The sequence below is a fragment of the Vespa mandarinia genome, chromosome 6 (genome assembly GCF_050613455.1).
Source record: "Vespa mandarinia isolate Hongniang chromosome 6, ASM5061345v1, whole genome shotgun sequence".
In the NCBI taxonomy this organism is placed as follows: domain Eukaryota; kingdom Metazoa; phylum Arthropoda; class Insecta; order Hymenoptera; family Vespidae; genus Vespa; species Vespa mandarinia.
Genome location: NC_140815.1, coordinates 3,760,386 through 3,774,204, shown reverse-complemented (window position 1 = coordinate 3,774,204; position 13,819 = coordinate 3,760,386). Strand labels below are relative to the sequence as shown.

Here is a 13,819-nt window from a genome sequence, read left to right as displayed (position 1 = left end):
TTAAAAGAAACAGTAATCGAACGATGACAAAAACATATTCCAAAAATGTACGCAATATTTTACATTAGATACAATGAAATTGTGAAGAACGAGATTTCGAAAAAGTTCATGCATTTCACGACAGATGTCGCTAACAGTATAAATAAAAAACATGGCTGAATATTTATATCGCTGTAATTGAATTTTGGAAAGAAAAAGAACAATTAGAATGAATAAACCGATTGTAAACTCGCTTCGATGAGCTTTCTCGTGGACAATATTTTTCTTTCGATATAGGTAAGAATATTCAATTTTAGATACCAAATATTTCCATAATGTTGAACGATCGAAATCAATGATCTGACAATTGAGATTATTATCGGCCAATTTCTGAAGAATCCTTTGGATTCTTTCGTATTTATCAGATCCTTTCAATTCGTCTGCCAAAGCAACGATCATTCCGTCTTTTATTCGACATTTACTTTGAAGAATTTTCACCATTGCGACGAGATCATTCGTAATCTTTTTATTATTATCTCGATGATTTTGGGATTTCTTTTCACAATCGATATCTTCGTACTCTTTAAGAAGAAGTGAACAATATGTACATTTTGGATTTTTCAGAAAACATTCCTGACTTTTCAATAATTTCCTCAATGTGTGATTGCGATTTTTCAATCTTTCCAATGATTCTCGTAACTTGTCGATCTTACAATACTACAAAACGAAATATAAGAAATGATGCTATACTAAGAGGAAAGAGAATAGAAATTTATTGTAAATTTCTTATCTTCATTTTTTTTAGGTTTTTTTTTTTCCTTGAAAAACTCGAGTTATCGTTACTTGACTAATTTCTGGCAATTCCAAACACGTCGCTTGATTTATTGACAAATTATCTTCATTATCAATATCGAAAGAACGATCGATTTCATTGCTTTCTTTAGAACAAGGAGGTCTCTCGCCATATTTGTTTCGAAGAGCACATAAATCACACTCGCAAGTACAAATCGTTTGACTTGATAATTTATCGATCGTTGATTCTGAATTCGAATTTTCTCCTCCACCTCTCTGTCTTTCTATTAATTTTTTCATATCAGTTTTTTTCGACTCACTAATTTTATGATTGGTCGATAACACATGCGTATCTTCCATATTATCGTCATCGCAAAACACGCATAAGTCATAGAAATACGAAGGATTAATTGTACATGTTTCGTTATATTTGCCTAACTCATCGATACCATTAAAATTATTATCACCATTGGCATCGTCTTTAATCATAACATTATTACCGATGCAAGAGTAATCGATATTTTTTAAAGCATGATCACAGTAAAATGGTTCATCGTATCTGAAAACAATTAAGAGAAGAGTATCATTGAATATTATAAAATAAAAAAACAACAAAAAAGAAGAAGAGAAAATATAGTTGATGAATGAATCATTGTACCTGTAAGTTTGTAATATCATATTGTTATCATATCTTGGAACGCAATGTTGACAACATTCATTGCAGAAATTTTTATAGGATATTTCATCTTGCGTGATCAATTTCATAGGTCCTTCGGTCTCATTTTTATCCTCTTTTCTTATATCATTTTCCCAAACTGCACAACTACAAGGTTTATTATCATCTTTCTATGAAATATGTATGTTGTTAGAATCGCATGTTGTAAAATCGCATAATCGAATAATTTGAATGATTTTATTTTAAGACCACCTTATTTTTAATATGATCTCGTTGTGTTTCTTCTCGTTCAAATTCACGTAAAAGGGATTTGGCTTCTCGAGAAAGTATAATTCGTTCCCTTTGAAGATTTCGTAAGTCCGAACAAATCTTTCTACCCAAGCTTTCCAAATTTAAAACCTTTTTGTTTATGTCATAATCAAGATTCATTTTGCTTGTATATTTTTCTATTTTTCTTATCTTTTTTTTTCTTTTTTTTTTTTTCTTTTACAATTAGCTTTTTAATCGAGAAACATTGTTGCAAATAAGTGGTAAAAATAAAAGATTAAGACAAATTTTTCCTTGCGAATATAATGAATCAAATTTCAAAAGCCTAAAATACAAAGCAGAAAGTGATGTTGACTGAAAATCGTTGAAGTTGTCGTTTTCGGAATTATACAACTTCGTGTTATTTATATATGAAGATATCTCTAAGAATTTTCTTACTGTTTTGACCGACTTTTAAAATTTAAATAAAAAATGTTTACTATGTCATTTGAATTTTATAGAAATTAAAAATAAATTTTTACACAACAATTGATTGATATTCTTAACTATACTAGTATATAAAATAAAAGAAGAGTTTGGAAATTTCTAGAAAAAAAACTATATCTAGAAAAAATTAAAAATTTGTGGCATATAATTTGTCAAAATATATGTTATTTGTATATATAGCTGTTTAATTATTTGTTAATATAATTTGTGTTACTCCGCATATTAATAATCTATGTATGATTGCATAAAATGTTATTTATCAAAATTTTACTGTATCGAACGCAAAACAGTAAAATATGAAATCGATGTACGAACAATCTTGAACAAAAGAAATCGAATTAGTACGTAAATATGTTTAGATAAAATCATAAATAATAATGATTCTTACAGAGGTAAACGTTTCAATAGATATGTTGAACATTTTTGCAGCAGTTATCGTACAAGATTTTTGTGATCTAAGTAACATAAAACAGATTCCTTTTCTTGTTCGTAATGATGTTCGATACCATTCGGTATTTATTCTGTAATCGATGAAAATTATAGTAATCATTTTTTATCCTTATCTGTAAAATATTTTATCTACCAAGTTAATTCCTAATTCAAAATAAACTCGAAACTATTAAATCAAACATTCAACTTACAAATATTCGTGCATTTGACTACTATGATTGATAAGTCGTTGACCGTTTACACATTCAAACAAGACATGAATTAATGTCGTATAACAAACACACATTTGTTGAAAAAATTGTTTGGGTTCGTTGATATTTAGTATAGCCTAAATATTATTATAATATATTTAGATATTATAATATATACAAATCTTTCATAACATGATACTTAGAAAAAATTATACTTGGTATAATATGTTAGAAAAATTTCGAAATACCCTCTTGTAACAAGTTACTTCGAGAAGACAATTTTTACATAACAAAATAGAAAAATTGACAAAAAAATTCTTAATTACTTAAATACTTAGTAATTTCTCATTATGCTGTATGAATTATATTGTACGAATGAATTATGTTACAAGAGGGTTGTTTGTAGTTTGAAAAAGACAAATTGATTACTGCGAATAAGAAAGTTTAGTTGTATACCTGTAGCCCAGTAATACTCATACCAATCATGCTAATTCCTGATACGAGAAAAAACGACGTTGAATAATATTTATCCAATAGATTAGCAAACCTTTATAGAAAAAGTCAATAATCTTAATAACTCCAAATTATTATTTCATCATCATTTCAGTTAATAAATAATATAAATTTTTTTTAAAATGGAAATATTGTAAAATTACAAACTGTATAGCTTCTTGATGTCTATGAATGCATTTAGAAATATTTGTATAAAACTTATCATTCGATTTCGAAGGATTTAAATTTATCAACAAAATATTATTGTCGACTATATGACGAAGTTGATACCTACAATAGTTATGCCTGTATCAATAATTTATTATCATATAATAAAATATTTTTAAATACTTCATTTATTATAAATTTTTATAATATTGTTATTATACAGTCAAAGATTTTAACCTACATCGAATATTAAAGATTTTACCCTATTGCTGTAAACAATCCACAAGCATGTTGCACGAAAACCACAAACATTGTGTCCATAGTAGCGATAGTAAAAACACAGATAAATATAACCGCGTAAGAATGTAAAATAATAAGATAATAATATCTTTGAGAATCTACAAAATATTCAACGTGATGTATCAATGGTCGTTCGCTCGATCCGTTCATGTTACTCAAGATGATTGACTTTAGTGGTGGAATCATAAATTGTAGCATTGATACAAAAAAAACTCCTACGAAAAGGCATGCATAAACCATACAGATAAAAAATTTGTTATTTTCAACTGAATTAATTACCTATATACACAATAGTAAATTTTCTTCCATTCTCGGCATATTCCACCATTATTTTCATTTCACCATCTGTAGCGAATAAAGCATAATCTGTTTGCATACGATTTAGAAGTATTTTCATCTGTGATTAACAATTTTTTATTAAGACATTTGCCATATATTTATTTCAATAGCACAATAGGTATTATATATTTTTCTTTTATTTTCACACAAAATTTGGTTGAATAATACTAACAAAGCTACTCATAGTTATTTCACTACGTCACACAAATATGACAAAAAAAAAGAAATATAGTTTATTTGAATAACGGTATGCAATAATTACCTTTTCTTTTTGTACTGTTACGTTAATTAATTTGATTGCTGCGATAGAATCAGCAACAAGTGGTGCCATGTCGTCTAGTACTACACTTCTATCTCTAAAGGAAGTTATGGTAGCTGCTATCTGCAGTAAAGAGAACGGAAAATGAGGAACTCATTAAGTGCTCATTTAAAATAACATTTATAATATTATAGGATAAAGAATAAGTGATCCTAATCTATTTCATAAAATTTTCTATTCTAATAATATGAGAACATAAAAAATACTTCACCTTAGCTAACATTTGTGTCCCAAGTAATAAAAATATAATTTCCAAACGAATGTATTTTGTTCTAATCGATTGATAAGGCCATTGGCCCAATAATGATAGCATGCTTTTATTGATCGCGTAGTGACGACCGTCAAAGAAATCCATCACTTTCATAGAATGTCGAGAATAGACTAAAATAGAGAGATCCCCTTGTGTTGTCTGAACTACTCATAGTCAGTTCAATAATAGTCTCGTCATTTATGATTCTCTTGGTATCAATAAAAGTCACAGGGGATGTCGATAATTATACAGATGTCTGGATTTACACGCTTGTCTGTAATGAATAATTAATCCCTCAATCATTTCCCTTTTACGTGAAAATATCCATCCAAGCGAAGTATTTTATCATTCAGTTACAAAGGGAATGTTTCCATTTGATTTTTGCGAAGTAGTTATTATTAACTAGCAATTATTTACTTATCTATATTGTATATCGAAATCAATTTATTTTAATAGTCGATAACATTTATTCTGTAGTAAACGATAGTTTAATGCAAAAGTTATTTGTGCTTATTCTATATGACGAATGGATAAAATTGAATTACTTTGAATTTAGCAAATCCTTTCAATTCTTCTTCCAATGTTATAATTATTCCTATCCTCCTTCAATTATAATTTTTTTAGTTTTTGCGTCTGTTATAAATTGAAAATATAGAAATGTCTACTATGTAATTTGAATCTTTTAAAAATCAAAGATTTTGGCTAACAGTAATTATTATTATTTATTGATCTTAATTTTTATTTCACTGACACTTAATTTCTTTTTATTTATTTACATAATATCGAAAATTTACAGGGAAAACTATATGACAAATTTTTGACAATATTATTTTTGTAAAAATAATTTTTGCGTGTGTTACTCCATATCTTTTACAATCGTAAAATAAATTTCATTGCATAGATCGCAAAACAGTGAAATACGAAATCGAGGTACGAACAATCTTGAACAAAAGAGATCAAATTAGTACGAAAACATATTTATATATAAAGTTATAAAAAATAATAATTCTTACAGCGCTAAACGTTTCCATGGATACGTTGAACATTTTTGCAGCAGTTAGCATACAAGGTTTTCGTGATCTAAATAACATAAAATAGATTCCTTTTCTTGTTCGTAATGATGTTCGGTACCACTCGGTATTTATTCTGAAATCGATGAAAATTATAATAATCATTTTTTATTTTGTATCCTCTGAAAGATTTTATCTGTCGAGTTAATTCCTAATCAAGAATAAACTTGACAGTATTTAATCATTTAAAAACAGTGAATGTATAAATACTTTTAAATACTTACAGATGTTCATGCATTTTACTACTATGATCGATAAGCCGTTGACCGTTCACACATTGAAACAAGATAATAAATAATGTCGTGTTACAAACACACATTTGTTGAAAAAATTGTTTGGTCTCGTTGACATTTAAAATAGCCTAAACATGTGATATTATAATATAGCCAAACATTCTATAATATGATATTCATTATTTCAATATTAAAAGGTAGAAAAAATTACATTAATCGTTCAATACGCACATCGTATTAAACATTGTACGAAATAATGAAAATCGATAATGTAATGCAGTGATTGTTATGACGTGTAATTGTTTCTGATAAGTATTACTATATGAGAACACAAATAAGTTTTATTGCAAGTATTTACTTCTAATTTCTTGAATTTCTTTTTTCTATATTTTATTTGTGCTTTAATAAGAATTAATATATATATATATATATATATATATATATATACTTTAAAATTGTTAAAAAAATTGTATATCCCAAATAATATTTCATTTTATATGAAATTTTGCATGTATCTTATATCACAGTTTTTATATAATATAGAACGCATTTCTTTAATGTGTAATTCTTCATAGCATGATATGAATGAAATGTATTATAAGAACCTGTAATTGATTACGTCGAATAAGAAAATTTAGTTGTATACCTGTAGACTAGAAACACTCATTCCAATTATACTAATTCCCGAGTAGAGAAAAATGGACGTGGAATAAAATGATTCCAATAGATCGGTAAACCTTCATAGAAAAAGTCAATAATCTTAATAACTATAAATTATTCTTTCATTATCACTTCATTTAATAAATAATATAAACATTTTTTAGATTAAAAATGTTGAAAAATTACATACTGTATAGCTTCTTGATGTCTACGAATGCATTCAGAAATCTTTTTATAAGACTTATCATTTGATTTCGAAGGATACAAATTTATCAACAAAATATTATTGTCGATTATATGACGAAGTTGATATCTGCAACAGTTATGCCTTTATCAACAATTTATTATTATACAGTAAAATATTTTAAAGTACTTCATTTATTATAAATTTTTATGATAAACTTATTATTATACAGATTTTATACCGAATGTCAAGGATTCTACCCTAATGTTGTATATAATCCACAAGCATGTTGCACGAAAACCACGAACATTGTATCCATCGTAGCGATAATAAAAGCACAGACAAAAATAATCACATAAGATTGAAAAATAATAAGATAATAATATCTTTGAGGATCTACAAAATATTCGACGTGATGTATCAATGGTCGTTCAATCGTTCCATTCATACTACTCAAGATGATTGACTTTAATGGTGGAATCATAAATTGTAGCATTGATACAAAAAAAATTCCTACGGAAAGGCATGCATAAACAATGTATATAAAAAATTTGTTATAAACATTTTCAAATGCCTCAATTACCTAAATAAACAATAGTAAATTTTCTTCCATTCTCGGCATATTTCACCATAATTTCGATTTCACCATCTGTAGTGAATAAAGCATAATCTGTTTTCATACGATTTAGAAGTACTTTCATCTGAAGTTAACAATTTTTTATTTAGACGTTTATGATATATTTACTTCAATAACATACCAGCTAATAAATATTTTTCTTTTATTTTCACATAAAATTTAAATAAATAATAATAACAAAATTGATCACAGTTATTTTTCTTAAGTTTTACAAATAAAACAGAAAAAAAATTCATCTTACTGATGAAATAATGCAATACATTAATTATATACCTTTTTTCTTTGAACTGAAACATTAATTAATTTGATTGCTGCAGTAAAATCGGCAATTAGTGATGCCATGTCATCTAGTACAACGTTTACATTATTAAGTGAAGTAATAATAGCGCATACCTGTAGTAAAGGATGGAAGAAAATATAATTATATTTACATAACGTTTTATAATTTTAAGACAAATAAAGACAAAAGAGAATTATCCAAATTTATAAGTCTATATATATAAATCTACCTTAGCAATAATTTGTGTTCCTGTCAATAGAAATAAAATCATCAAACAAATATATTTGTTTTTAATCGATTGATAAGGCCATTGGCCCAATAAGGATAGTGTACCTTTATTGATTGCATAGTGACGACCGTCAAAGAAATCCATCACGTTCATATAGTATCGAAAATATACTAAGATAGAAATCTCCTTTTCCTGATTGAAGTTATAGTCAGTTCAATAATAGTCTTGTCATTTAGAATTCTCTTGGTATCGATAACATCATAAGGGCTGTCGATAATTATACAGATGTCTGCATTTACACGCTTGTCTATGATGAATAATTAATTCGTCAGTCATTTCCCTTTTATGTGAAATTATCGATCTAAGCGACGTATTTTGTCGTTTAGTCAGAAGGAAGAACTTATTTCATTTATATGAAATAATATGCTCTGCCAAGTATTATTTGCTTAAATACATTGTGTTTCGAAATCAATCCATTTTATTAATTAGTTATATTAATCCAAAAGTAAACGATAGAGCAAAAGATGTTTGTGCTTATTGTATATAATAAATGGATAGGATTTAATTATTTCGGATTTAATACTTTTGCACTGTCTATGACTGGTTGTTATAATTTAAGTCAACACTGAAAATATTTGGATTTAAATTATATTTAAATTTTGTAAAAATCGAAAATTATGATGTAATGATAATTATTACTCTTTTTTGTTAATTTCAGTTTTATTCCATTGAGGCTTCTAACAATATACATATGTAAAGATATAGAAAATTAAAAAAGTACTTTGGAAATTTTATAGAGATAACTATACACAAATTCTTGACAATACTATTTTTTTTAAATTAATTAGTGGGTGGGTGTGTTATTTTGTATCTTAGCAATTAGTGATAGAATTCTATATTTCAAATTTTTATTGAAAAGCTCTCATAATAGTGAAGTATGAAATCGAGGTACGAACAATCTTGAACAATAAAAATCAAATTAGTACGAAAACATATTTATATAAAATTATAAAAAATAATAATTCTTACAGAGCAAACAGTTTTCAATGATATATTTAATATTCCTGCAGCTGTTAGTATAGAAGGTTTCAATGATCTAAGTGTCATCAAAGTGGTTACTTTTCTTGTTCGTAAAGATGTACAATACCACTCGGTATTTATTCTGTAATCGATAAAAATTATAATAATCATTTTTTATCCGCATCCTCTGATAGATTTTATCTATCAAATTAATATCTAATCAGAAATAAACTTGACAGTACTCAATCATTTAAAAACAACGAGTGTATAAATATTTTTAAATACTTACAGATGTTCGTGCATTTCACTACTATGATTGATAAGTCGTTGACCGTTCATACATTCAAAGTAGACATGAATTAAAGCCGAATAAAATGAATCCAATAGTTCAGCAAACCTTTATAGAAAATGTCAAAATTCTTAATAATTCCAAATTTTTATTTCATGAATAAATAATATAAAAATTTTTTAAATGAAAATATTAGAAAATTACACACTCTATTGCTTTCTGATGTCTCAGGGCATATAAGGAAATATCTTTATAGTATTTATTTCCTGATTTCGAAGGATTTAAGACATCATTATCTAAGACTTTTTCATCAATTAAATGAGAAAGTCGATACCTGTAATAATTATTTTTATTATAATACTTAATTATCATATTGATTATATATCGAACATCACGGATTTTACCCTAATGTTTTAAATAATCCACAATTATGCTGCACGAAAATCACAAACAATGTGTCCACCATAGCAAACGAGAAACAAACGATAAAATAAATAACGTAAGTTTGGAAAATAATCAAATAATAATATTTCTGAGTATCTACAAAATATTCAACGTGATGTAACATTGGTCGTTTACTCGTGTCGTTCACCCTACCAAAAATTCCCTTCAGTGGTGCAATCATTAAATGTAGCATTGCCATAGTAAAAGTAACTGCGGAAAGACACATATACATGATGTATAAAAAATTTGTTATAGGCATTTTAAAATACACTAATTACCTGTACAGTAAATAGTAAATTTTCTCCCATTTTCGGCATATTTCGATATAATTTCCTTTTCACAATTTGTAGTGAAAAAACTATAATCCGTTTCTATTTGATTTAGAATTGTTTTCACCTGTAGTTAATAATTTCTTATGTAGAAGTTTATGATACATTTACTTCAATAGTATACTAGTTAATATATATTTTTCTTTCATTTTCATACAATATTCCAAAAAAGTAATTTTAACAATTCTACTCATAGTTGTTTTAATAAATTACAAAGCAGTGAGGAAAAAAAAATGTACATTTTTTTTACAAAATAATAATATACATTAATTATATACCCTTTTTTCCCTTTGAACTGCAATATTAATTATTTTAATTGCTGAAGAAAAATCGGAAAATAATGGTACCAAGTTTCCTAGTATAACATTTATATCATCAAGTGAAGTAAAGATAGCACAAAACTGTAATAAAGAAGCGTAGAAAATAAACAACTCAAATACATTAAAATGCCCATTAGATATAGCGTTCGTAATTGCATACGATAAAAAAGTGATCCAAATTTATCTTGTAAGATTTTCTAATCAAATAATATATGTACACGGATAATACTGCACCTTAGCTACAATTTGTATTGCACCAAATATAAATAGAAGTGCAAGACTTGTGCATTTTGTTCTAAACGATTGATAAGGCCATTGACCTAAGATGCGTAACATTGTTTTATTCAACACGAAATGACGATGATCAAAGAAATCCATGATGTTCGTAGTGTGTCGAGAATATACTGGCAGTTCCGGAACCTATTCTCTTTACGGAATTATTCATAGACTTGTCATTTAGAATTCTCTTGGTATCAATAAGAATCGCAAGAAATGTTGAAATTATATAAACGTCTGCATTTATACTTTTCTCTATGATGAATAATTTATTCCTTATCGCCATTTCCTTTTTACTTGAAATTATCTGTCTATGCGACATATTTAGTTGTTCAGTTAGAGAAAATAATGTCCTAATTTGATTTGTTCGACATAAGCTGCTAGCAAATTATTTTCATATTTATTTAGTATGTCAAATTCAATTCATTGCAGTAGTTGGAGATATTGATCCGTAAGTTAATGATAGTTATGGAAAAGATGTTTGCATTTATTATATATATCGTATGAAGAGAATTGGAAGATCGACAGATTTACACTTAATAATTCAGAATAAATGATTTAAATTGGAGTTATGAAAGTGTACATAATTTAAATTTGTTACAAGTCCAAGATTATTATTTTTAGTAATAATTATTGTGCACTATTCTAATTTTACTGAATCTTATTTTACTTACAATTAAAATATATACCAAGAAAAGAAACCATGAAATAAATTTGGAAGTTTATAAATAAAAACCAGGAATGTCTCATTAATATTTTACTATATTATTTTTCTAAAATATAATTTTATGATTTATCATAAAATTCCATAAAAAATTAAACAATGTGTCATTTACGAAATTATTAAGCCGAGCGTAAAACGGTGAAATATGATATTGACGTGCGTACAATCTTGAAAAGAGAAGAGATGATGTTATTATGTATATATGTTAATACAAGATTTCTAAGAAACAATGATTCTTACAGTACTGAATGTTTCCATAGATATGTTAAACATTTTTGCAGCAGTTAGCACACAATATTCTCGTGATCTAATTAGCATGAGATAAATCACTTTTCTTGTGCGTAATGATGTATGATACCACTTCATATTTATTCTGTAATCCACAAAAATTAATGATAACTTCTTTTTCATTTTCCTTGAACATTTTGTGTCTACATGTCGAAGCAACTTATATACTAATAAAAAAAAAAAAATAAAAAAAATTGAAAAATTAAAGCTATATAAAATAATCGAATTATAAAATATATCTACTTACAGATGCTCGTTCATTTGATCACTGTGATCAATAACACGTTGACCGTTTACACATTGAAACAAGATGTGAGTTAATGTCGAATAACAAATAGACACATGTTGAAAAATCTCTTTAGTTTCCTTCGCATTTATCGTAGCCTAAACATAAGTTTTCGTCAGAATTACATATTGATTGCCTAAAAACATAGAAACTTGATTCTATACCTGAAAGACTGTGATACTTATTTCAATCATGTTGAATCCTGTTTGGAGAAAAAGGGACGTAGAATAATAGGATTCCAAAAGATTGGCAAACCTTCATATAAGAATCAAACACTTTTAATAAATGTGAACAATCAACATTTTCATTTTTCTTAGATAATACTAAATTAGTTGAAATGATCAAAATAAAATATTACAAACTCTATTGCATCTCGATGTCTACGAACGCATTCGGAAATATTCTGATAAAATTTATCATTTGATTTTGAAGGATTCAAGTCTATCATCATAATATCATCATCATTTTCGGTTATATAGTGTAGTCGATATCTGTAATATAATATTTGTAACAATATTTATATATGTATATATATATATGCATTTTCATAGCTTTTGTATCAAACGTTAGTATTTTACCCTAATGCTTTAAACAATGCACAAGCATGTTGCACCAATAGCACAAACATTGTGTCGACGGTAAAGAATACGTAAACACAGATAAAGATAACTATGCAAGAGTGTAATATAATAGGACAATAAAATGTTTGAGAGTCAACAAAATATTCAACGTGATGAACAAATGGTCGTTCTATGGTATCGTTTATGCTAATCATACTAATAGTTCTCAATGGTGGAATCATAAATAAAAGCATTGATACCAGAAAAAAACCTGCAAAAATACAGATGTATGAACATTAAGAATATATAAGATGAAAATATATTCTATCAAAATTTTCTGAAATTTTTAATTACCTATATAAGTAATAGTAAATTTTCTTCCATCTTCAGCATACTTGAGTATGATTTTCATTTCACCATCTGTAGTGAATAAAGTATAATCTATTTGCACACGATTTAGAAGTTCTCTCATCTGTGGTTAATAATTTTTCCTTTTGTATTAACTTCAATCGTATAATAACATAAGTTATATCTGCCTTTCCTTCATTTTTAAATTGAAATAAATCGACAATAATGCTAACATATCTAATATATTATACTGAAATTAATTTTACTCTATAAGCAATATCATATAATAGTTCAATACCTTTTCCGTTTTCATCGCAGTGTTTATTAATTGTATTGTGGCAACTGAATCGGCAATCAATGGAGACATATCATCTAACAACACGTCTATTTCCTTAAACGAAGCAACAGTCGCGCATATCTGCGTTTAAGAATCAAAGAGAATAAAAAAAAATTAATTTAATTGTATTGCTTATTAAATATAGCGCTCAACATTTTTGTATAAAAGAAACGATGATTTTAATCTATTTCATGAGATTTTCTATTCGAATAATATACAAAAAAAATTCTGCACCTTAGCTATAATTTGTGTTCCAGCTAAGAAGAATAAAATTATCAAACCGATGTATTTTGTTCTAATCGATTGATAAGGCCATTGGCCCAATAATGATAGCATGCCTTTATTAATCGCGTAGTGACGACCATTAAAGAAATCCATCACGTTCATAGAATGTCGAGAATACAATAAAATAGGGAAATCTCCTTTGCCTGTCTGAGCTACTCATAGTCAGTTCAATAATAATCTCATCATCTATGATTCTCTTGGTCAATAACAATCAATAACAGTCACAGGGGATGTCGATAATTATACAGATGTCTAGGTTTACACGCTTTGATTGCATGCTATGACGAATAATTAATCTCTCAATCACTTTC

The 13,819-nt window shown here is 26.9% G+C and overlaps 2 protein-coding genes across 2 annotated transcripts; both read right to left on the bottom strand.

Annotated features, from left to right (window-relative positions):
• On the bottom strand, window positions 1–1,996 carry LOC146872945 (uncharacterized). The gene is made up of 4 exons (XM_085657649.1): window positions 1,700–1,996; window positions 1,430–1,617; window positions 823–1,330; window positions 1–696 (listed from the first exon to the last, which is right to left on the bottom strand). Exons 1-4 carry the CDS (start codon window positions 1,874–1,876, stop codon window positions 1–3), a joined length of 1,569 nt encoding a protein of 522 aa, XP_085513775.1. The 5' UTR covers window positions 1,877–1,996.
• A 352-nt stretch (window positions 1,997–2,348) lies between these two features.
• On the bottom strand, window positions 2,349–13,010 carry LOC118440941 (uncharacterized). The gene is made up of 34 exons (XM_085657648.1): window positions 12,893–13,010; window positions 12,557–12,809; window positions 12,341–12,469; window positions 12,143–12,233; window positions 11,940–12,076; window positions 11,645–11,777; window positions 11,542–11,571; window positions 10,639–10,824; window positions 10,432–10,485; window positions 10,034–10,151; window positions 9,856–9,965; window positions 9,716–9,744; window positions 9,520–9,645; window positions 9,312–9,419; window positions 9,032–9,164; window positions 8,003–8,194; window positions 7,782–7,886; window positions 7,615–7,617; window positions 7,440–7,557; window positions 7,117–7,369; window positions 6,863–6,985; window positions 6,659–6,749; window positions 6,004–6,140; window positions 5,723–5,855; window positions 5,127–5,130; window positions 4,671–4,873; window positions 4,403–4,522; window positions 4,081–4,198; window positions 3,764–4,016; window positions 3,502–3,624; window positions 3,298–3,388; window positions 2,842–2,978; window positions 2,589–2,721; window positions 2,349–2,518 (listed from the first exon to the last, which is right to left on the bottom strand). Exons 1-34 carry the CDS (start codon window positions 13,008–13,010, stop codon window positions 2,468–2,470), a joined length of 4,143 nt encoding a protein of 1,380 aa, XP_085513774.1. The 3' UTR covers window positions 2,349–2,467.
• Between the last annotated feature and the right edge of the window lie 809 nt (window positions 13,011–13,819).